This window comes from Chelonia mydas, chromosome 11, assembly GCF_015237465.2.
Source record: "Chelonia mydas isolate rCheMyd1 chromosome 11, rCheMyd1.pri.v2, whole genome shotgun sequence".
NCBI lineage: Eukaryota > Metazoa > Chordata > Testudines > Cheloniidae > Chelonia > Chelonia mydas.
Window position 1 is genome coordinate 70,348,932 of NC_051251.2, and position 24,585 is coordinate 70,373,516.

The 24,585-nt window shown below is 47.0% G+C and overlaps 1 protein-coding gene across 14 annotated transcripts in view; it reads right to left on the minus strand.

Moving 5' to 3' along the window:
• Positions 1-24,585, minus strand: part of AGAP1 (ArfGAP with GTPase domain, ankyrin repeat and PH domain 1) — a 684,170-nt gene that overhangs the window by 438,553 nt on the left and 221,032 nt on the right. For 12 of the 14 annotated variants that reach the window (XM_043525622.1, XM_037912087.2, XM_037912086.2 and 9 more), the window contains one exon: positions 19,853-19,911. The exons of 1 other annotated variant lie outside the window; for it this stretch is intronic. In XM_043525622.1, the coding sequence (XP_043381557.1) occupies positions 19,853-19,911 (59 nt within the window). Of the gene's footprint in view, positions 1-19,852; positions 19,912-20,980; positions 20,986-24,585 lie in introns of those variants that run through there. One more of the 14 variants, XM_043525620.1, reaches the window with a different exon arrangement.

Sequence of the window (24,585 nt, forward strand, 5' to 3'; positions counted from 1 at the left end):
TGCACCAATATGGAGATGATGTGTGGCGGGGGTGGCGCCGAAGGGGTTCAGAGTGTGGGAGGGGGCTCAGGGCTGGGGCATGGGGTTGGGGTGCAGGGGGATGAGGACTCCGGCTGGGGGTATGGGCTCGAGGGTGCGGGACAAGGATGAGGGGTTATTGGTGCGGGAGGGGCCTCAGGGCCGAGGCAGAGATTTGGGGTACAGGGGGGTGAGGACTCCAGCTGGGGGTACAGACACTGGGTTGGGGCCAGGGATGAGGAGTTGGGGTGAAGGCTGCCATGGGCTGCGGCAGGGGGAGAGCACCTGGGCTGGGGAAGAGCGTCTCTCCCTGTCCCAGCAGCACCTGGGCTGGGGCAGGGGAAGAGGTTCCTTTCCCCATCCGCCGCCCCAGCGGCTCTTGGGGAGAGGCGCCTCTTCTCGGACACCACGGCAGCTCTGGGGCTGGGTCCAGGGGAGATGCGTCTCTCCCCGCTGCAGGCCTGCAGCTGCGAGGGAGAGGCGTGTCTCCTGGCCGCGCCGCAGCCCCGGGGCTGGGGATGTTAAGTGCACGGCCCTTGGTGACTTCCTGTATGGCAATGCACCTTAGCGGGAACTTAGTCTGTATCCTTAGCCCTAGTCTACTCTAGGACTTTAGGTCGAATTTAGCAGCTTTAAATCGATGTAAACCTGCACCCGTCCACATGATGAAGCCCTTTATTTCGACTTAAAGAGCTCTTAAAATCAATTTCCTTACTCCACCCCGACAAGTGGATTAGCGCTTAAATCGGCCTTGCCGGCTCGAATTTGGGGTACTGTGGACACAATTCGACGGTATTGGCCTCCGGGAGCTATCCCAGAGTGCTCCATTGTGACCGCTCTGGACAGCACTCTCAACTCAGATGCACTGGCCAGGTAGACAGGAAAAGGCCCGCAAACTTTTGAATCTCATTTCCTGTTTGGCCAGCGTGGCAAGCTGCAGGTGACCATGCAGAGCTCATCAGCAGAGGTGACCATGATGGAGTCCCAGAATTGCAAAAGAGCTCCAGCATGGACTGAACGGGAAGTACGGGATCTGATCGCTGTATGGGGAGAGGAATCCATGCTATCAGAACTATGTTCCAGTTTTCGAAATGCCAAAACCTTTGACAAAATCTCCCAGGGCATGAAGGACAGAGGCCATAACAGGGATCCGAAGCAGTGCTGCGTGAAACTTAAGGAGCTGAGGCAAGCCTACCAGAAAACCAGAGAGGGAAACGGCCGCTCCGGGTCAGAGCCCAAAACATGCCGCTTCTATGATGAACTGCATGCCATTTTAGGGGGTGCAGCCACCACTACCCCAGCCGTGTTGTTTGACTCCTTCAATGGAGATGGAGGCAACACGGAAGCAGATTTTGGGGACGAAGAAGAAGAAGATGATGATGAAGTTGTAGATAGCTCACAGCAAGCAAGCGGAGAAACCGGTTTTCCCGACAGCCAGGAACTGTTTCTCACCCTGGACCTGGAGCCAGTACCTCCCAAACCCACCCAAGGCTGCCTCCTGGACCCGGCAGGCGGAGACGGGACCTCTGGTGAGTGTACCTTTTAAAATACTATACATGGTTTAAAAGCAAACATGTGAAAGGATTAATTTGCCCTGGCATTCGCAGCTCTCCTGGATGTACTCCCAAAGCCTTTGCAAAAGGTTTCTGGGGACAGCAGCCTTATTGCGTCCTCCATGGTAGGACACTTTACCACTCCACCACTCCAGGCCAGTAACACGTACTCGGGAATCACTGTACAACAAAGCATTGCAGTGTATGTTTGCTGGCGTTCAAACAACATCCTTTCTTTATCTCTCTGTGTTATCCTCAGGAGAGTGAGATATCATTCATGGTCACCTGGTTGAAATAGAGTGCTTTTCTTCAAGGGACACTCAGAGGAGCCCATTCCTGCTGGGCTGTTTGCCTATGGCTGAACAGAAATGTTCCCCGCTGTTAGCCACGGGGGGGGGGGGGGGGGGGGGGGGGGGAGGGTTGAGGGGGTAGCCACGCGGTGCGGGGAGGCAAAATGCGACCTTGGAACGAAAGCACATGTGCTATGTATGTAATGTTAACAGCAAGGTTTACCATGAAAGAGTGTAGCCACTATTCTATAAAAATGCGTCTTTTTAAACACTGCTGTCCCTTTTTTTTTCTCCACCAGCTGCATGTGTTTCAATGATCACAGGATCTTCTCCTTCCCAGAGGCCAGTGAAGATTAGAAAGAAAAAAAACACACTCGTGATGAAACGTTCTCTGAGCTCATGCTGTCCTCCCACACTGATAGAGCACAGATGAATGCGTGGAGGCAAATAATGTCAGAGTGCAGGAAAGCACAAAATGACTGAGAGGAGAGGTGGCGGGCTGAAGAGAGTAAGTGGCGGGCTGAAGACAGGGCTGAAGCTCAAATGTGGGGGCAGCGTGATGAGAGGAGGCAGGATTCAATGCTGAGGCTGCTGGAGGATCAAACCAGTATGCTCCAGTGTATGGTTGAGCTGCAGCAAAGGCAGCTGGAGCACAGACTGCCACTACAGCCCCTGTGTAACCCATCGCCCTCCTCCCCAGATGCCCAAGAACGCGGTGGGGGGGCCTCCGGCCAACCAGCCACTCCACTCCAGAGGATTGCCCAAAAAACAGAAGGCTGGCATTCAATAAATTTTAAAGTTGTAAACTTTTAAAGTGCTGTGTGGCATTTTCCTTCCCTCCTCCACCACCCCTCCTGGGCTACCTTGGTAGTTATCCCCCTATTTGTGTGATGAATTAATAAAGGATGCATGAATGTGAAGCAACAATGACTTTATTGCCTCTGCAAGCGGTGATTGAAGGGAGGAGGGGAGGGTGGTTAGCTTACAGGGAAGTAGAGTGAACCAAGGGGCGGGGGGTTTCATCAAGGAGAAACAAAGAGAACTTTCACACCATAGCCTGGCCAGTCATGAAACAGGTTTTCAAAGCTTCTCTGATGCGTACCGCGCCCTCCTGTGCTCTTCTAACCGCCCTGGTGTCTGGCTGTGCGTAACCAGCAGCCAGGCGATTTGCCTCAACCTCCCACCCCACCATAAACATCTCCCCCTTACTCTCACAGATATTGTGGAGCGCGCAGCAAGCAGTAATAACAACGGGAATATTGGTTTCGCTGAGGTCTAAGCAAGTCAGTAAACTGCGCCAGCGCGCTTTTAAACGTCCAAATGCACATTTAACCACCATTCTGCACTTGCTCAGCCTGTAGTTGAACAGCTCCTGACTACTGTCCAGGCTGCCTGTGTACAGCTTCATGAGCCATGGCATTAAGGGGTAGGCTGGGTCCCCAAGGATACATATAGGCATTTCAACATCCCCAACAGTTATTTTCTGGTCTGGGAATAAAGTCCCTTCCTGCAGCTTTTGAAACAGACCAGAGTTCCTGAAGATGCGAGCGCCATGTACCTTTCCCGGCCTTCCCACGTTGATGCTGGTGAAATGTCCCTTGTGATCCACCAGAGCTTGCAGCACTATTGGAAAGTACCCCTTGCGGTTTATGTCCTCGCCGGCTTGGTGCTCCGGTGCCAAGATAGGGATATGGGTTCCGTCTATGGCCCCACCACAGTTAGGGGAATCCCATTGCAGCAAAGCCATCCACTATGACCTGCACATTTCCCAGGGTCACTACCCTTGATATCAGCAGATCTTTGATTGCATGGGCTACTTGCATCACAGCAGCCCCCACAGTAGATTTGCCCACTCCAAATTGATTCCCTACTGACCGGTAGCTGTCTGGCGTTGCAAGCTTCCATAGGGCTATTGCCACTCGCTTCTCAACTGTGAGGGCTGCTCTCATCTTGGTATTCATGCGTTTCAGGGCAGGGGAAAGCAAGTCACAAGGTTCCATGAAAGTGCACTTACGCATGTGAAAGTTTCGCAGCCACTGGGAATCGTCCCAGACCTGCAACACTATGCGGTCCCACCACTCTGTGCTTGTTTCCCGAGCCCAGAATCGGCGTTCCACAGCATGAACCTGCCCCATTAGCACCATGATGCATGCATTGACAGGGCCCATGCTTTCAGAGAAATCTGTGTCCAAGTCCTGATCACTCACGTGACCGCGCTAACGTCGCCTCCTCGCCCGGTATCGCTCTGCCAGGTTCTGGTGCTGCATATACTGCTGGATAATGCGTGTGGTGTTTAATGTTCTCCTAATTGCCAAAGTGAGCTGAGCGGCCTCCATGCTTGCCTTGGTATGGCATCTGCATAGAAAAAAGGCGCGGAACGATTGCCTGCCATTGCTCTGACGGAGGGAGGGGCGACTGACGACACGGCTTACAGGGTTAGCTTCAGGGAGCTAAAATGAACAAAGGGGGTGGCTTTACATCAAGGAGTATTTCAGGCAGGACTTCACAGAGGGTTCCAATAAGAAATGGTGCACCTAAGTTATTGTTCTTATTGGAACAAGGAGGTTAATCTGGCCTCTGACTGATACATGGCTAGATTTACCTGACTGCACCTTCTCTGTGAGTGACTGCAGTGTGACCTAGAGGAATGAGTCCTCTAGACGGGGGGGGGGGGGGGGGGGGGGAAGCAAATGAGTACAAAACAAATCTGATCTATTTCTTGTTTTGATCCACTCCATCTATCTTTTACATCTTTGGCTGGCAGCAGACGGTGCAGAAGGACTGCATGCCATCCACATCTCAGGGCTGCTCAGCAGAAGATGGTACAATACGACTGCTAGCCATCCTCATCTCTTGCCTGCCCGGCAGAAGATGATGCAATAGGACTGCTAGCAATCCATATTGCCTGCCTGCTCACCATAAGATGGTTCAATAGGACTGACTGCAGGACTAAAGAGAATGACTTGATCAAGTCACTTCAAATTTAGTCCCTGTGCCCATGTCTGCCCAGGCGCTCCTGATCGACCTCACACAGGCGACCAGAAGCACCTCGGACATGACTATGACGGCTACCGGTCCTATTGCACCGTCTGCTGCCACAAGGCAATGGGTTGCTGCTACTGTGTAGCAATGCAGTACCCCGTCTGCCAGCACCCAGGAAACATACGTGGCGGTGAGCTGAGCGGGCTCCATGCTTGCCGTGGTATGGCGTCTGCACAGGTAACTCAGGAAAAAAGGCGCGAAACGATTGTCTTCATTTGCTTTCACAGAGGGAGGGAGGGAACGGGGGCCTGACGATATGTACCCAGAACCACCCGCGACAATGTTTTAGCCCCATCAGGCATTGGGATCTCAACCCAGAATTCCAATGGGCAGCAAAGACTGCGGGAACTGTGGGATAGCTACCCACAGTGCAACGCTCCGGAAGTCGACTCTAGTCTCTGTACTGTGGAAGCACTCCGCCGAATTAATGCACTTAATGCACTTAGAGCATTTTCTGTGGGGACACACACACTTGAATATATAAAACCGATTTCTAAAAAACCGACTTCTATAAATTTGACCTAATTTCGTAGCGTAGACATACCCTTAAACTTCAAAACTGGGGTTTGGGGGGTAATTAGATGCATCAGGTGAGAGGTGTGGCAACTAATACCATAAACTCTCATTTCAATCCATGGTAATTCCATGCCATTTAGAACTTGTGAACTGAATGAAGTTGCTTCCTCTGTCATGTGCTACATATTACCACCACAGCTTTGTCTACTCCAATAAAGTTGTTCCTTACCATGTAGGGTTGCCAATTTTGGTTGGATGTATTCCTGGAGATGTCATTACATGACAATCTTTAATGAAAGGTTAATCTTTAATTCCTGGGGACTCCAGGCCAATCCTGAAGGGTTGGCAACCTTAGGTCACATGGGTATGACTTTGCAGTGGGGTGCTCAGATGCTGGCTAGACTAAACTGGTTAGTCAAACCCAGCTGCCAACCAACCAGTTTAAATGTGCACTGCAAACAAAATCTAAGGGAACAGACTCAGACTCAGAGGGCAAGGCCACCCTTTGTTATGCACATTGCCTTAAAGCCACTAGCTACACAGTAACTGTGTTATGAACGGGGAACTTTTTCCAAATTTCTGCACCTTCAACAGCAAAAAACTGTTCAATTTGCAAAAAAATGGAATTCTACACAAACAGAATATTTACTGGTTTGTAGTGCCACAGGGTCATCTAAGAAGAGGACAGGAGGCACAGAAATGAATGGCTTAATAGCCATAAATTTAAAAAAAAAAATCAACAGCCACCCAGGGAGAACTTTGTTTTATTGTGTACTGTCACGAAAGGTATCTTCAATATATATTGATATATTCTCAACCTCCTAGCTCAGGACCTGACCACCAAAAGTGTCTTGACTGAAAAGCAGGAGAGAAACCAAAGCCAAAGGAGCTTGAAACAGGGAAAACAAAATTTATGCAGAACGAGAGTTATACTCCACACCAGCATAAGGAGGAGAGGTCCAGCAAAGAGATTCTAGACCACTCAAGAACCTGGAGATCACATGACAGAAGCTCATGGAAAACTCTCTAATTGGATCCCTTCAAGATGAATGCCCACCCCTGAGACACAACAGAAGCAGCCCCTTTCAAGCCTTCCAGGAACACACTTCCGGCAATCCACAGCAGGAACCCCTTAGTGCTTGCCCAAGGTGGACTTGAGGGAAGAGGAAGGGGCTTCTCTTTATAGCCACCCTGGATTTCTGTAAGTGGAGACTACCTGGTCTGACAAGTGCTGTTTAGCCAGGAGCTCTCTCTTTTGAGCCAAACCTTTTATGGAAATTGGTTTTTTTATTGTTCTTTTTTTTTTTTTTCCGGGGAGGGGGGGATTTTGGCAATACACTGGGCCTTGAATAAGAGACCTTGGGTAAGAAAGGAAGGAGAAGAGGACCTCTGGACAAGAGGGTCATCTGTTTGAACAGCACGACTAGCAGGACCATTCTGAAGTGAATGAGAACCTCCTTGTGCCCAGAATTTCCCCAGGATCCCAAGAATCAGAGGGAAGGAAGATATCTGCCTGGTGAAATTGGGGTGGTTGGGGGAGGGCACTGAGCTTTAGTGTCACGTCTACTCCCATCCTACCCCGCAAAGAAGAGGGTGAAAGTCCCATGAGGCAAACAGAACAGAACAGGCCTGCCATACAATGGCTCAGGTCCACTAATAGTCATTGCGGCCCCCCAATGAACTGCTATGATCTCACTTCTACCACCACAGTGGCAGGATCTGCTCTCTCACAGCAAGTACGCTGTAGCTGAGAACATGAGCAAGCGCATGTTGATTCTACCATAGGCTATATGCTGGCTGTCAAAAACCTAGAAGTCTGTTAGAGGTGGAACTGCCTGCAACAATCAAAAAAGAATGAACTCAGATTCCAGAATGACACAACAGAGGTACAAAGAAAGGAAGTCTATTTTTATCGTGGCTAGTTATTTTTGGTTTGTTTGTTTTTATCTACCCAAAGACTCCAGGTATTTGAAAAGACATTTTGTCATTTCTCAGGCTATGTTTACACTACCGACAGATCGACGGTCCGGCAATCGATGCACCGGGGGTCGATTCAGCGGGTCTAGTGAAGACCTGTTAAATCGACAGCAGAGCGCTCTCCTGTCAGCACTGGTACTCCACCCGGAATGAGAAGAGTAAGGTAAGTCGATGGGAGAGTGTCTCCCATTGACCCAGCTCGGTGTAGACACCGCAGTAAGTCGACCTAAAATACGTCAACTCCAGATACGTTATTCACATAGCTGGAGTTGCGTAACTTAAGTCGACTTACCATGGTAGTGTAGACATAGCCTTAGTCTACACATCAGTTTTCCATTGGATGTATCCGTGGCCTTTTCAGGACTTCCATTATTATTTTACACCACTTGAAAATCTCTGCTGAGTGCCTCACAGTATGCACAAAAGATGAGGTTCATGCCCTGAAAAGCTCACAACCTAACTGAGAAATTATGCTACAAATTGGTGGAGAAGAGGGCAATGAAACAGCAGGGCGGGACTAGGTAGGAAGGACTGAAATGTCCAGAGTAAGAGGTCATTTTAATGATGTCCTCAACAAATTGAAGTTTATTTCTTTTAAAACATGTATCAACTCCATTGCCATTTGATGCACACAGTTGACCAAGAAAAGCACACAGAATGTTCTGGTTGTGAGACACAGCATTATCTTTTGGAAGGGTCCCAGTGAGGAAATGTAATTAGGTTCCAACAGTTCATTCAATAATTGTGGTATTTTCCCCACTATTGGTCTCCTTTTTATGTATTAGTTTCAAGTCCTGAGGATTGTGGATCAAAAGCATTACACTTCACAAATGTTATTCATTGTTATATATACACCATTAACGTACAAGATTCTCCAAATCTTACAACGTAACAGAGTGCCCATATGCATTTATCATACAAGTCTTCATGGTTCCAATATTTCAATCCATTGGCTAAAAAAAAGGCATTATGAGTGTAAGTAATGCACCTGACAAGTCAAATGTGTTAACTACTGAGGACATTCTGCACCAAAAAATTAAAAATTCTATGCACAATATTTCAAAATTCTACAAGATTTCTCAATAAATGCAGAAGCTACACCTACAGTGACCTAAGAAAATGATTGTTCTTCCATACACAGATACTAAAACCAGCTGGACCAGAGTGGAAATCTCAGCACTATTTTAATAACTTCTCAGGAGTGTAATATCAGTTGCAAAGCAAACAGATGAATAATCACAACGTGTGTGTTAAATTACCAGAAATAGGTATAGGTCTGAAAATCTGAAACAAAAACTAGCCAGCAACTGTGCACAGTGAAGAATTTGTCCCAAAAATATTTTAAAAATAAAAATCCAATAGACTCTCCCTTAACAGAATCACATCATTGTTTACGAATACAACCCTATAGTTTGGGTTCGTGGTCCCACAAGATCTATTTATTCTTTTCAATTTTTGCACAGCACAGAGACCTGGAGGGGGCCGCAAGAAAAGTTACAAAATAAAACCATTTCCACAGATACGAAGGAGAAAAAAATTGATAACGCAAGTCAAAGACCCACACAACTATACAACAGTGCCCACGACTTTAATCATAACCCTAGGAAATTCCCTTTTCAGAAAGCAAGCAGTAAAATAATGCCTTTACATTTACAAGCTGATGTGTCACAAATACACAGGGAAATTTTACTGGGGAAAAAAAAATCCCACCATTAAAGAACTTGATAAAAAGAAAGCTAGAATGTTATCTGTGGTAATTAGGGACAAGCGGGGCTCAAATTTTATTGGGCCATGCCAAAACAGTAACCTCTCACTTTTGAGGCTACTGTGACAGACATTGCAACCCCATGCAGTATCTTTGGGGACCGCTGTATTAAATTTACGAATGGTGTATCTATGATTGTGTTCTACTCCAGGGGGAAAGATTACCATAGCTCCTCCAGGAACTGAAAAGATAAAATAAAAGCTGAGATTCTGACATTACCTGACTTTGGGAGCCAGGACCTAAGTACATGCCAGCTGTGCCTGTGCCTTAATCCAGCCCTGCCCAGGGATATATCTGAACCTCAATGATGGAAGCACCAGCCTGAGTTCAGCAGTGCTCAGCAAACTACATACGCACACTCTTTAGCCAGTAGCGTCTCATTTGACTAGCTCAAATAAATGGAGCTTGGTTTACAAACAGAATTTCGCAGAGCACCAACCACCTCCTTCTCCTCCTCTCCACTACAAGTCCTGACCACATGGGTTAAGTAATCCGTTTTCTCGGCAGCAAATAGACATTGCTCCCCTTGAACGGGTTCTCACAAGAAATTTTTTGGTGGTCTTAGGAGTGTGGCCACCAACTCTTGCTGGTGGCCACTCTCACAATTTTTCTAAAATATTTAACTTTAGGAAAAACAAATATTCACATCTACATGTCCAAATCTTTGTAATTTACGTAAGTAGGGTTTTTTGCTGATTCAATAATAAAAATAATGTACAATTGTCTGTATTCTTTACTGGACAGAATAGAAACAAAATAAGATGCTCTGCAGGATCTTGTCTTTTTTGTTGTTTCTTTTGCTTTTTTGATTCTTTTTTTAGACTTGCTAGCCAGTAAGTCTACTGCTGTGAAAACTGATATTTGTATGTTTGTTAATATCGCTTTAAAAAGCAGACTTACTATCTAGCTGGGAGGCAGTGAAAAGCAATATTAACATACATACAAATATCGCTTTTCACAGCAGACTTACTCAGCTCCGGCACAAGCCGGGTGACAAATTAAGCCCTGGATAGAGAGGTGGGTAGGGAGGCAGCAGGGGTCAGGGGCGATGGAGGGCTGAGGGAATGGTGGGGGTCCAGGGACAATGGGAGGTTGGTGAGCCTGCAGCTAGAGCTTGAAGCCCTACAGCCAGGGGATGGAGCCCCACAGCCAGAGCCTGCTGCCTGCCACTGCAAGGCAGAAGCTGGAAGCCCAAGCCCCACTGCCCCTGGGAATGTGGAGAATTCACATCATCTGCCTGCTCCTCCGGCATTTGTGGCTCCAGAGAGGTACAGGGCCCAACCCCAGCTGGCAGCTAGAAGAAGGCCCACTTCTTTGCCCCCCTCCCAGGCCAATCACTGCCCAGGAGGCTGTGGCCACAAGAGCAGCCCCTAGTGGCCGCATTTGAGAAACGCTGCCCTAGAAGTCATTTTTGTATACTAGCCAGATGGTTGATACTTTTGTAATTAAAACCTCAGACTAGGAATCAAAAGATTTGCATTCTATTTCAACAACACTGCTAATGTGACCTCTGAGAAGTCACTTTACTTCCCTGTGCTTCATTTTCTTCATTAGCACATAACACAACTATAGTAGATTGTGTAACGCTAACTTCATTGATCGGCACTGCAGAGAAAACACCACTGAAAAGGGAAAATACCACATGATGTAATATTCTGCTCCACTGCACATTAATATCACCCTCCTGATGTTTAACTCGCAACTCCCAGTATTTTTGAGTAGTGTGTAAAGAGAAATAATGAGGTCAGGAGAGGACAACCTAGAACTCTATATACACAGAGCCCAATGAAGCTAAATGAGCAAACCCCCAGTAACTGATGGGAGTTGTAGGCACTGAGCACCTTGCATGAAGTACTCAGCAACTAAAGTATCAAACCCCAAAGCATATGATATTTACTACAGTAAACATCTTCTCCTGTCTGCATCCTAACTGCTCCATTTAACTGAGGCTGTTAATACGCTAGCTTGTGACAGGAGCAAATGTTATATGCTTTTCATATTTCCATAAATCCCTAAACAAAAGAGCCACAAGCAGAAGCGCACAACCCAAAATTAATCTAAGTGTCAGTGAACATAATGATAGTGCTGTGACACAAGAGAGGCAGGTTTAGCAGTTAACATGGCCCTTCACTTCCTCAGGCATATTACGTAGTTGATCATTAGTCTGGGAACATGACCTGTTATAGGGTGATGACTCACTACACAAGTTCCTTCATGAGGGGAGATTTATGGGTAAGAATGAATGTACACGAGGTGGAACTAGTTGGCCATCCTTCCTGCTGAAGCGCAAGTGCCATAGGCACAGCTGGTGCTGCTCGTTTGAATAATGTTTCAGTAGTATAATCACATTTCTGTTTTTATTAAATGGTAAAACTGAGTTTTGCTTTTAGCAGGGGTCGCACAAAAACAAAACCAGCAGAAGGTCATCATAAGACTTGTGCTGCCTGACAACCTGAATTTCATTCTCTGCAGCAGCTACACGTCAAAAGTTTGTCTCCTCTACTTGCAAATCCCTGTCCCCAGTATTATGGAAACAGAAGGATAGGAATCATGGTGAAATGGACTCTCATACTCAGCCAAGATGTGATCACTTGGCAACGCAAGCCTTCCAAAAAGTGTGGTATGTAAAGCGGACAGACAGCAAGGAGACAAGGAAGATAAAGAGAAGATGTATCATATGTGTCACTAACCATGGTTTAAGCAAATGATTTGTCTGTCAAACCAGTACAATTGTACAACAGAACACTGCTAGTACTAACAGAGTACACAACTAACTTCCCTTTATTTCAAAATTCAATAGGCTATTTAAGTGTTAGTGAAAGTCAATCTGTTGTGGTCACACTAGCACTTCATTCAATATCATTGTGTTCTAGGTATCACCATGTGTTTCACCCTCCCTGTAGCATGTACACTTCTGAAATAAAAACAAACTTAACTGACATGTCATTAACACATTGTCAGCTGTGATGCTGCTCTGATGGATAGGTGGATTTGGCACATGCAAATCTACCATTGCGGTCTCTTGCTTGCTGGGATAATCTCCACTTTAACCAAGGCTGGGGGAAGGGGAGACTCCCACTCAGTACAAGAAAGTTTACTTAGTGAGTGAGGTGTTCTCAAGTTAAACTAATATAATTTTGTACGTTTTATTTTGTGCTCTCCTGATGGGAAAAGCTGAGCAAAAAAGAGTAAATCTTAGCATAATCTTGTTAGTTTTCATCACTGCTCCTGCTGGAAACCTGCGGTATGCATTATCAGCTGGGGCTGGTCTTTTCTTTTCTCACCTCATCTCAGCATCATCATCTATGGCCATATCTATACTACAGAATTACGTCAACTTAAGTTACATGGGAATTCAGCCAGCACAATTATTACATAGTGTGTGTGTGTCGACGCTGTGCTCTTTGTGTCGGTGGTGTGCGTCCTTACTAGGAGCGCCTGTATAGATGCAGAGAACAGTGTACCATGGGTAGTTATCCCACTGTGCTACTTGCCACCGTATAGGGTGTTTTGGGAAGGTTTTGCAATGCCTCATGGGGCAGAAACAAGTCTCACAGGGATCCCACGGAGCATGGGTTCAACTTCCCATGATGCAGTGTTTTCTATCCCAAAATGTTTCATGCCTCCTTTCAAAATCACCCACACAAACCTGTGTCCCACCTCCCTGTCCGCCATCTGTGACAGAAGCATGGATCCTGCATAGCTCTGCACTATTGTGATAAGCGTGAGCGCAGGACATATGTGCAGAGCCGCAAGAGGAGCTGCGGGGAATATGATTATTCCTTGAAAGCTAGACTGCTGTGGGACATGGAAAGAAACAATTCAAAGGTTGTTGGCGGCATTCATGGAGCAGCTTCAGACAGTGGAGCGCCAGTTCTGAGCCCAAGAAACAAGGATGGTCATGCAGGTTTGGGATGACAAGCACTGACTGCAGAACTTTTAGATGCTCAAGGCCACATTTCTGGATCTGTGTGCAGAGCTCCCTCCAGCATAGCTACACCAAAACGAGATCTGCACTGACAGTGGAAAAGCAAGTGGCGATTGCATTGTGGAAACTTACGATGCCAGATTGCTACCAATCAGTCAGTAATCAATCTGGAGTTAGGAAATCCAAAACAAAGGCCCTGCACACTTGCCAGACTCTAATTGCCTCCTGCTAGGAAGAACTGTGAATCTGGCCAATGTGCAGGACATAGTGGGTGGTTTTGCAGCAATGGGCTTCCCAAACTGCGGTGGGGTGATAGATGGCACGCGTATCCCCATTTTGGCACCAGACCACCTTGCCTTCGAGTACACCAACAGAAAGTGCTACTTTCCCATGGTAATACAAGAGCTTGTGGATCACTGGGGATGCTTCACCAACCTCAGTGTGGGCTGGCCAAGGTGCACAACACACGCAGGATTCTTCAGAGAGCTGAAAGCAGGGACTTACTTTCACAACCAGCAGCTTACCACTAGTGATCCTAGGAGACTCAGCCTACCCCTTGCTCCCATGGCTCATGAAGCCATACACCAGCACCCTGACAGCACCAAGGAGTGCTTCAACTACAGGCTGAGCAGGTGCAGAATGACAGCTGAATGTGCCTTTGGGCATTTGAAGGGTTGCTGGCATGGTCTACTCATGAGATTGGACCCCAGGGAAAAAAATATTCCAATAGTTATAGCTGCCTGCTGTGTCCTGCATAGTATCGGTGAAGCAAAGGGAAGTGGAGATGGAGCAGCTGTCTGCTGATTTTGAGCACCCAGATACCAGGGCTATAAGAAGAGCTCAACATGGAGCTATACGGCTTAGGGAGGCTTTGAAAGACCATTTTAAATAGTGAGCCAAAGTAGAGTGTGTTGCTGTAGTTTGCTCTACCTGTCCTTGCTCTTTTGCAGCCCTGTATGAACCATTTGGTGAGTGTTGTGTGTGAAATAATATAACATTGCCAATGCACCTATTAATATAGTCTGTGAATGATGTCAGCACCACCTAGCATATGTTATGAACTAATAAACATGAATTATGTTTCCAAAAACACATTTATTCCACAATGATGCAAACAGAAAAAACATTTTAAACTTTATTAAACTTCATAAATTAAGGAAAAAACTTATGATGGGGAAAGAACAGTCATTTCCATTTCAAATTCACATAAACCAACTGTGTCTTTCTCAGGTCAGCATATGTGCAGCTGTGAATGTCTTTAATGTTCCCAGGGTGGAATGGTAAGGACAGTGCAGAAACCTGATGCCACATAGAATATTGAGGGGCAGGGGGCACAGAGAGTTCCCGATATACAGTTCTCTATGGGCTGCAGAAAGAGGCAAGCACAGGATTGTTGAACCTGCAGATCCACCAGAGTCTGCAGCATGTCTGTCTGCTGCCTGAGAAGTGCAAGCATCTCCAGCTGCACATCCCTCTCCTTTTCCTGCACCTTTCTCCTCTCCATGCTGTCTGCAATGGTGATCCTCCAAGTGCTTTTATCAGAGGCAGCAGCAGCTTGCAGGATCTCTTGGAACATGTCATCCCAAGTCCTCTTCCTTCTTCTCTTTATCTGGCTCTTCCGTTCCACTGGTGTGGATGCAGAAACCCTCATGGCCACATTTGCAGCTGCTGAAGATACAACACACAGAAGTACCATTGTCAGTGCATTTATGAGATAAGCCAAAACTTAGGAGGCTGAACTCACTCCCTTTGATCCACACAAGTTGTAAGCACATTCTCACTTCTCACTGGGATTTATACAGCATGAGCCATGGTGAGCACAGCCCTGGGGTTGGGGGGCAAACTGGGGAAATGAGAGGGGATAGCTCACAGGCATGAGTATGTGTGTATAGGGCAACTGAACTGAATATTGGCACCACTTTCCACAGGCGGTGGTGATTTTAGCTGACCTCTCACCCCTGAGGGTAATGGAGGCTGACTGCTGGCTGGGACCCTATGCTGCAATGGTTTTCGCTCAAGTAATCGCTGAGGGGCATGAGAAAGTGTCCTACCACGGAAGAAGGAATAAGGCAGCCTTCCCCAGAAACCTACAGCAGAGGATTGCAGACAAACTCCAGGAAAGTTTCATCGAGATATCTATGAAGATTCATGGGACATCCTGGTGCACATAAATAGTGTGTTCCATGGGGCCCCCTCTGCCTAACAGTTGAGGGGGATGAGAAGCAGACAATAACTCTTCCTCTATTAGTTGTTTCACTACCTCTTCTAGAATAAGAGTAAATCAACAGATGTCTACTGCTATTTTGTGGGTTCCATCCCTGTAATTTCAAAGCAAACAGCATACTTACCAGAGGTGCCTTCCCCTGCATCAGGATCGCCTCTGCTGGACTGCGCTGGAGTCAAAAACATGTCCTGGCTTGCTGAGCAGCTGCCCCCCCCCATCACCTGTCCCCCCCATGCTACTCTAACTCCAATTCCTCATCCAACACCTCCTCTTCACTGTTCATAGCAGAGGCCTCTGACTCTGGCTCCTCCGAAGTATCCATAGGGCTCTTGGGGGTGGTGGTGGAGTCTCATCTAAGGATGGTATGCAGCTTTTTGGTGCATAGTCACAAACTTGCTGCTTTTACAGAGCAATTGTTAGCTTCCCTTGTCTTCTGGTACACCCGTTGCAGCTCCTTGGTTTTCACACAGCTCTGCTTTTCATCCCTCTTGTAGCCCTTCTCCTCCATGACCAGAGTGATCTGCTCGTAGATGTTGATATTTCTATGGCTGGATCTGAGATGTACCTGCAAAGCCTCTTCTCCCCACAGACCCAGGAAATCCAGCATCTCCAGTTTTCTCCAGGCAGGGGAGCATCTGCAGCATGTAGCCAGTGTGGTCAGCTAGGCAGTTGCTAGGTGTGCTCTCCAAGCCAGGGAACCAGGAAATGGAATTTCAAAAATTCACAGGGCTTTAAAGACGAGAGACAGTTCTCTGGTCAGCTGGCTGCTGGGCTTTGTGGGATACCTCCTGGAGGCCATTAACCGCTGATGTAAGTAACACAATGTCTACGCTGACACTGTATCAACCTAACTACATCGACCGTGACTCTACACCAATGGGGGAGGTGATTTTATTATGTTGGCATAACAGGGCAATTACGTCGGTGGGAGCGAAATGTAAGTGTATACGCACACATAGCTACGTTGATGTAAGCTGCCCTGCATCAAATTAACTCTGTAATGTAGACCAGGAATAAATCCTTGCACAAACTTACAGAATCATATCAGCCTTGTCACGCAGATTCTATTTTAAAAGGCAGCAGGAGAGAGAGACAGACTCTGATCTGGTTGCACAAGAAAAATGTGAGGTGGCAAGGGAACATCTTCATATCCCCAAACCAGTGAAGGCAAAAGAGAAATTGAGACGGTCCACCTCATATGCACACACAGCCCCCAAGCGAGCAAAAAATGGGATGGGGAGAAGACAGAGAAAAGAGAAGGAGACGTGCAGTGGAACCCTGCACAAACAGCATGAGATCCTGTTTTCGGCTTTGTTGTCACTGAGGGACAACACACATACATCAGCTATCCCGCTGCAAAACCCTAGTCCAGACCAGGCCCTGGAGTTTTTATTGTGAAGTAAATAGATGAGGTCAGCCACAAATGAGGGTAGGGCACCATGACTTTTTATCTGGCAGGTAAAACTACAATGTGCCTGGTCTCCACTAGCTATACTTCTGTAAAATCCTAATGTGTATTAGTTACCCCACAGTAACAGGGAAATGAAGCAAAAGCCTTTTTCAGGGCAATGAAGCCAAAGCCTCTGTGACTAAACAAACAAAGGCCCCTTACTTACCTCCACCCCTCCTGCAATGCCTGAAAGCAGCAAGCATAGACAGCATGCCCAGCTTTTTGAACTGGTTAGTCCCCAAGGTGTTGAACTGTTGGGGAATAGCCAATGCCTACCGTTAACTACATGTTTGCTACTCTAGGTTCAATTGACATACTATGTATGGTGTAACAGCATAATGCAGACACAAGAAGTCTATGACCAATTCAACGAGGTAAAAAGTAAGAGAGGTTTGTCATAAGAACCCCACAGGCAAAGGAAACTCAGAGGAGGCTGCTCTTGTGTTTCTAGTCCCACTGTACTTAAATATCCTAGAACAGACAGACACACAGCTGAGAGTTCACAGGAGAGTTACTGGGGATTCATTTCTTCTGGGCCACAACGAGATCTTTTGCACTGTAACTTGCTTTATGCCATGCTCTGGGCAGGAGGGCTGTGAGCTCCTGGGGCAGCACAGCTGCAGAGCCCGGCCTGACCCGGGGCTCTGTGCTGCATGGCGTGGCTGCCTGTCCTGGTGCAGCCGCGCCGCCAGCCACCGGTGCTCCAGGCAGCGCGGTAAGGGGGCCGGGGGGGGGGGAGGGGTGGGGGTGTTGGATAGAGGGCAGAGGAGTTCGGGGAGTGGTCAGGGGCTGGGGGTGTGGATAGGGGTTGGGGCGGTCGGAGGGCGGGGAACACGGGGGTTGAATGGGGGCAGGGGTCCCAGGGGGGCAGTCAGGAAGGAGAGGAGGGGTTGGATGGGGCAGCGGGGGGCAGTTAGGAGGGGTTAGATGGGGTGGCAGGGGGCAGTTAGGGGCAGGAGTTCTGGGGGTGGGCAGGAAGAAAGGGTGGTTGGATGGGGCAGGGGTCCCAGGGGGGCAGCCAGGAAGGAGGGGGGGGGTTGGATGGGGTGGCAGGGGGCAGTTAGGGGCAAAGGGTCTGTGGGTGGTCAGGGGACAGAGAGCAGGGGGGTTAGATGGGGCAGAGGTCCCTGGGGGTCCATCAGGGAACAGGGGGGGGTTGGATGGGGCAGAGGTCCCTGGGGGTCCATCAGGGAACGGGGGGGGTTGGATGGGGCAGACGTCCCTGGGGGTCCAGCAGGGAACGGGGGGGGTTGGATGGGGCAGACGTCCCTGGGGGTCCAGCAGGGAACGGGGGGGGTTGGATGGGGCAGGAGTCCCGGGGGGGGGACCGCCAGGGGGCAAGAATCAGGGGGCTTCGGATAGGGGGCAGGGGCCGGACCATGCCTGACTGTTTGGGGAGGCATGGCCTCCCCTAACCAACCCTCCATACAATTTCAGAAACCCGATGCGGCCCTCGGGCCAAAAAGTTTGCCCGCCCCTGCTTTATGCTCTGGACTTGAAAAATTACCACGCTTAACAGCCAGAGAACTCAACCCACTAACCAGAAATCACGATAAAAGTCAAATGTGCGCACACAAAAAAGTTCCCACCACCAAGCTGCAGACATTCAGAGGCAATAAGTCTAGTTCCGTGTCTTAGTGCTGGGATTCTCAGGAGTTTGTCCCCAGCAGGTTCCACACAGTTTTTGCTTTGTATCAGTATCTCTTGGGTGCCTGATAACTCTGAAATCTTCCTGCCCCCATCTGAATGCTGGAAGGAAGTTCTTTCTCCATCCTCAACCCAAAAACTGCCTCATTACAGTGAAAGGGAACTTCTCAGTTATTCTATCAACCCCATTATCATTTGGGGCACTCCAATTCCTGCCTCTAGTGTTGTTCTTAGCTTTCAAAACAGCAGCTCTGTGAAATTCCCTCATCCGGGCCATGCATTTTTATCTCCAGATATTCCTTTCGTCGATGGCATCTCCCACCTACACTCTCTTCAAGCTCAGCTAAAGTAATGCCAAAAATAAACAATTTATAAAAAGCTGCTTTAATTCGCATTCTTCTGGAACTAACATTAAGACCATTTGGTATCTTGCCTCCCACTAATCTCCAGTCTTTTAGGAAATCAAATAGAGTCCTGACAAAAAACAACAGAAAAAAAACAACATTTCAGCTAGACAATTAATTTTGAATTTTTTTTAAAAAACTGAATGCTTTTTCATTGTTCTTAAGATCCAAGGGTTTGGGTCTGTGGTCACCTACACAAATTGGTGAGGATTTTTATCAAACCTTCCCCAGGAAGGGGGGTGCAAGGTTTTGGTGAGGATTTTGGGGGGAAAGACGTTTCCAAACGGGCTCTTTCCTAATAAAATAAAACAGGTTAGATGTTTGGTGGTGGCAGCGAAAGTCCAAGTGCAAAAGGTAAAACAGTTTGTACCTCGGGGAAGTTTTAACCTAAGCTGGTAAAAATAAGCTTAGGAGGTTTTCATGCAGGTCCCCACATCTGTACCCTAGAGTTCAGAGTGGGGAAGGAACCTTGAAAAGATTGGTCCTATGCAGAGACCCTGGAGGAATCTGATAGACACATTCCCCTTAAAAAGTGATCAATTTCAAGCAGTGCTAAAAAGTTGTTCAGGTACTACATGTACCTCCTAGTCCACCTGCCCATTTTCGCATTTTAAAATATTTTTATTTTCAAACATTTTTCTCTCCCCGCCCCACCCCTTTACTGCAAGGGGTCTCTACCCCCAAAAAACAAAACAAGTTACACTGGGAAAATGACTACTACACACAAAACACTGTTAATTGCACTAAGTAACCAAGCTGGGGGGAAAAAAAAAAAAAGGGAAAAGCATTGTCTCCAATCTCAGCAATATTCTTAGGTGTTAACAGTGGTAGGTTAAAAGTTTAGACAGAGGAGTCTTCTTTACATTATGTCCCATTAAGATTTATATTCAAGGTTTAAAATCCTCTAAATGTTTTTATAAAGGAAAAATCTGGCAGACTTTAAAATATAACCTTACGAATGTTCCATTTCTGTGTAAATGCAGAAAGAATGGAATGCAGAAGTAAAGAAAACACATGTAAATATAAAATAATACTTACCACTTTCAGTTCTGGTACAGATCGACTTAGTGTCCACTCCTGGCTATTTACAAAAGCATCTGTTAATAAAAACAAAAAACCACACATATATTTAGACAGATACACTATTAGTTTAGTAAAGCTGTATATTTTTTATTCCTGGTGCAGCAGCCAAAAAAGCACCTTAAAATAAAGGAAAAACCAGAAGCCTCATTCAAACCTCAGTAAAAGATACAGGTTTTCTTCACAGCCAACTTGAAAATGTCAAACACTACACCCTAAACTCAGTATACACTAAGGGTATGTCTATACTACCCACAAATCGGCAGGCAGCAATCGATCCAGAGAGTGTCGACTTATCGCGTCTAGTCTAGATGTGATAAATCGATCCCCGAGCGCTCTCCCGTCGACTCCTGTACTCCACCAGAGCGAAAGGCGCAGGCAGAGTCGACGGGGGAGCAGCAGCAGTCGGCTCACCGCAGTGAGTAGATCTAAGTACATCGACTTCAGCTATGTTATTCACGTAGCTGAAGTTGCGTAAAGTTTTGCCTATAAGTGGCAGAAATAAACCTCTAGTTCTGTTATGGAGAAACAAATGTGCCAATTCCTTCTACATTTAAGCAAGTGTTCAGTATCATCTCTCTTCTCTCGGTAAAGTTTATTTAGCATACTGGAGAAGAAATCAGTCTCAGGCACTGAAGTCCAAGTAGTAGTGCCCTAAATTACTGCACGATAAAAAATTACTTACTTCGTAATAAACGCAATTTATGAAAATGCTTTACAAACGCCATCCGTGTTCTCCGCAAGCTAAGCATGAACTACATGCAAACTTCTCCAGCAACTTTTATGAATAATGGGAGAAATCTCAGAGCATGCACTCTATCCTAATGTTTCATTACTCTATGCACATTTCCCCCTCACCAGCCCTCAAACAAAAATGTAGTTATTTAATACACAGTTGGAAGCATTTTCTCTCTTCTTTTTATACTCAGCCCTCATAAAACAGTTACCTACCTTTTGTAACTGTGGTTCTTCGAGATCTGTTGCTCATGTCAATTCCAATAAGGTGTGTGCATGCTGCATGCACAGTAGCCGGAAGGTTTTTCCCCTAGCGGTACCCGTCGGTTCAGGCACCACCTGGAATGGCACCTTTGTGGTGCCGTGTATAAGGTCTTGCTGACCTACCACTTCTCCAGTTCCTTCTTACCGGCATTGCTCCGACAGAGGGATCTTGGAATGGACATGAGCAACACATCCTGGCATTGTAAAATACGTAAATTTAACAAAATCAAATGCTAAGCTATTTATGTCATCCTATATTAATGTAAGGTTTCTAAAAATTATTATACTGATTTAACCTACTCTGCAATTATTATAGCCATAGGTTTCATCTACTGTATTAATAATCTCAAAAGCAAAAGTGTAAAAAGCCACTATGTTTTAGCTAGAAGAGTCCTGAATAGCCAATGTAAAGTCTTGAGAATCTGCCTCCTTTACAAAACCCAAGCCAGAGGGTCCGGATTGCAGCCACCTAAGCATGGCTAGATGCAAGTCCTTTAATAAACCACAAGGATGTCTATTGCTAATTCAATGTGAGTATCCTCAAAGTTCAACCGATGTGTCATACAAGACAATGCAGTATTAAGTATTAGACTACTAAGCAGGCTCAAGAGTATTTTCTACTACTGTGATGTTTTCAAAGTGGCATATTCAACCATCACAAAATAAAAGACAAGAAAGATTAATTTCCTTCTTCCCCCTGCAGTCATGTGGAGTATTAATCCCTTGTGCCAGCCATATATTCTTATAAATGTGGGGATGAGCGGCGGGAAGACACAAAATAAACCAGTATTTCCCTAAATGGGGGATACACCTTTTGAGGTGGCAGGAAGAATTAGCCACATCAGAGTGGCACAAAGATGCTTCAGCTGTTCTCTGGACCCTCAGCTTTAATGAAAAAAATAGGTCTAGCTGTTATGGTTACGAAGGAACCCTCCAAAATCTGAAACAATTCTAACCAATGCAGAGACACTTGCCTGAAATTGCAGAGAGCCTGAAAAAAAAAGAGTAATCTACCTTTTCGTAACTGTTTGAGATGTGCTGCTCATGTCCATTTCAAACAGGTGTGTGCGCACCGTGTGCAGAGTCACTGGAAGGTTTTTTCCCCTATTGGTACCGGTCAGGTCAGCTGTGGAGCCCCCTGGAGTTGCACCTTCATAGTACCATACATAGGGCCCCGCCGACGCCTCCCCGTCCCTCCCCCTACACACCACCCCGCCTCTTCAGTTCTTCTTGCCTGCTTACTCCAACAGAGGGGGAGGCAGGTAGGTCTTGGAATGGACATGAGCAACACTTCTCGAAGAACAGTTACGAAAAGGTAGGTAACCGTTTTTCCTTCAAGTGCTTGCTCATGTTGATTCCAAGTAGGTGACTCCCAAACATTCGCTAGGAGGATGGGTCGGAGGTCGCAGACTGCATCACCACTCTTCCAAATGCAGCATCGTCTCTGGCCTGCTGTGTAATGGTGCTGTGCAACGTAAAGGTGTGGACTGATGACCATGTTGCTGCCCTGCGGATATCTTGAATGGGGACCTGAGCTAGGAACATCACCAAGGATGCTCGTGCCCTTGTGGAGTGCCCTGTCAGAGCGGAGGCAGGTATCTTTGCCAAGTAATAGCATTCCCAGATGCAGGCTGTGATTCATGAGGATATCCTTTGGGACGACACTGGAAGCCCCTTCATTCTTTCCGCAATTGCAACAAAGAGTTATGTTGATCTACTAAACAGCTTAGTTCTTTCGACATAAAAGGCCAGTGCATGCCTGACGTCCAGGGAATGGAGCATTCGCTCCCGGTTGTTGACGGGTGGCTTAAGGAAGAAAACTGGAAGGAAAATGTCAGTTTGCATGGAATTGCGAAACCACCTTTGGAAGAAAGGCCAGGTGGGGTCGTAGCTGAACGTAGTCTTTACAGAAGGCAGTATATGGAGGTTCAGCAGTCAGGACCTTAAGCTCAGACACCCTCCTGGCTGAAGTTATAGCCACCAGGAACACTACTTTCCAGGAAAGGTAAAGAAGTGAGCATGTAGCTAAGCGCTCAGAGGCGAGCCCCCGCATCAGACTTGGAAGTACCAAGTTAAGATCCCATGCAGGGATCAGTTATCTTACTTGAGGTACGGTCTATCTAGTCCTCTGAGGAAATGGCCAACCACTGGGTTAGCAAAAACCAATAGACTGGCAAATCTGGGATGGAAGGCCAAGATTGCAGCCAGGTGCACCTTTATTGACGACATCGACAGACCTTGCTGTTTAGGTGTAATAAATAGCCCAGGATAAAGGGAATCAAAGACTGTAAAAGCAACGAGGAGTCCTTCTGGCACCTTAGAGACCAACACATTTATTTGGGCATAAGCTTTCGTGGGCTAGAACCCACTTCATCAGATGGGTTCTAGCCCATGAAAGCTTATGCCCAAATAAACTGTTAGTCTCTAAAGTGCCACAAGGACTCCTAGTTGTTTTTGCTGATAGACTAACAAGGCTACCACTCTGAAAGACTGTAAAGGAAGAGTGTCCTTTTGTAATGACCAAATGGAGAATTCTCTTCCACTTAACTAAGTGACCATAGTTGATAGTTTCCTGCTGCCAAGGAAGACCTCTCTAACAGGGTCTGAGCATGCCAACTCCAAGGGGTTTATCCATGGAGTTTCCACACGGTGAGGTGAATAGACTCGAGACTGGGATGCCAGAGGTGGCCATGGTCCTCAGTGATCAAATCCAGGACCCCGGGCATGGTGATCAGTGTGTCCATTGACAGGTCTAGGAGGGTAAACTAACTATTTACAGGATACAAAGAGAAATGTCCACTAGGGAATCGCTTGTCACAGCAAGAGAGAGAAGCAGCTCCAACGACCGTCACGGATGGTAAGAAGGAACAGAAGAGGTGGGGGGTCGGCAGGGCCCGATATACAGCACCATGAAGCTGTGACTCCAGGAGGCTCCACAGGCAACCTGACAGGTGCTGCTAAGGGAAAAACCTGACAACCATGCATGCGGCGTGCGCACACACCTACTTAGAATGGACATGAGTAGGGTGACCAGAATTCCCGATTTTTAGGGACAGTCCTGATATTTGGGGCTTTGTCTTATATTGGCGCCTATTACCCCCCACCGCCTGTCCGGATTTTTCCCACTTGCTGTCAGGTCACCCTAGACATGAGCAAGAACTCATCATCCTTGTTTAGTTTGTGTTTAGTTTTAGATAGCTAGCGTGCTGCGACAGGGAGAGATGCCTCTCCCTCAGCGCCGGACCTGCCGCGGCAGGGGGAAGCACCTCTCCCCACCAGCCCCAGCCCAGCCCCAGACCCACTGCAGCCGGGAAAGAGGTGCCCCTCCACCGGCTCCAACCCAGCCCAACCATCACCTCCATATTGGTACACATAACAAAATTAATTCCATACACGCATGGGAAAAATTAGAGGGGACACTGCTGCTGACCAAGAGGTAGAACAACAATAATTTGTGAGAGTATGCAACAGTTCTGCTTGTGAATCTATTTGATTCCTTATTCCATGGGCCAGCTAAGGCAACAGCACTACAGAGGCAATGCAGTTAGTTGCCAAAGTGAAAGGATCACCTTATGTATAAGTAGGAGCATTGCCAGCAGATCGAGGGACATGATCATTCCCCTCTATTCGACATTGGTGAGGCCTCATCTGGAGTACTGTGTCCAGTTTCAGGCCCCACACTACAAGAAGGA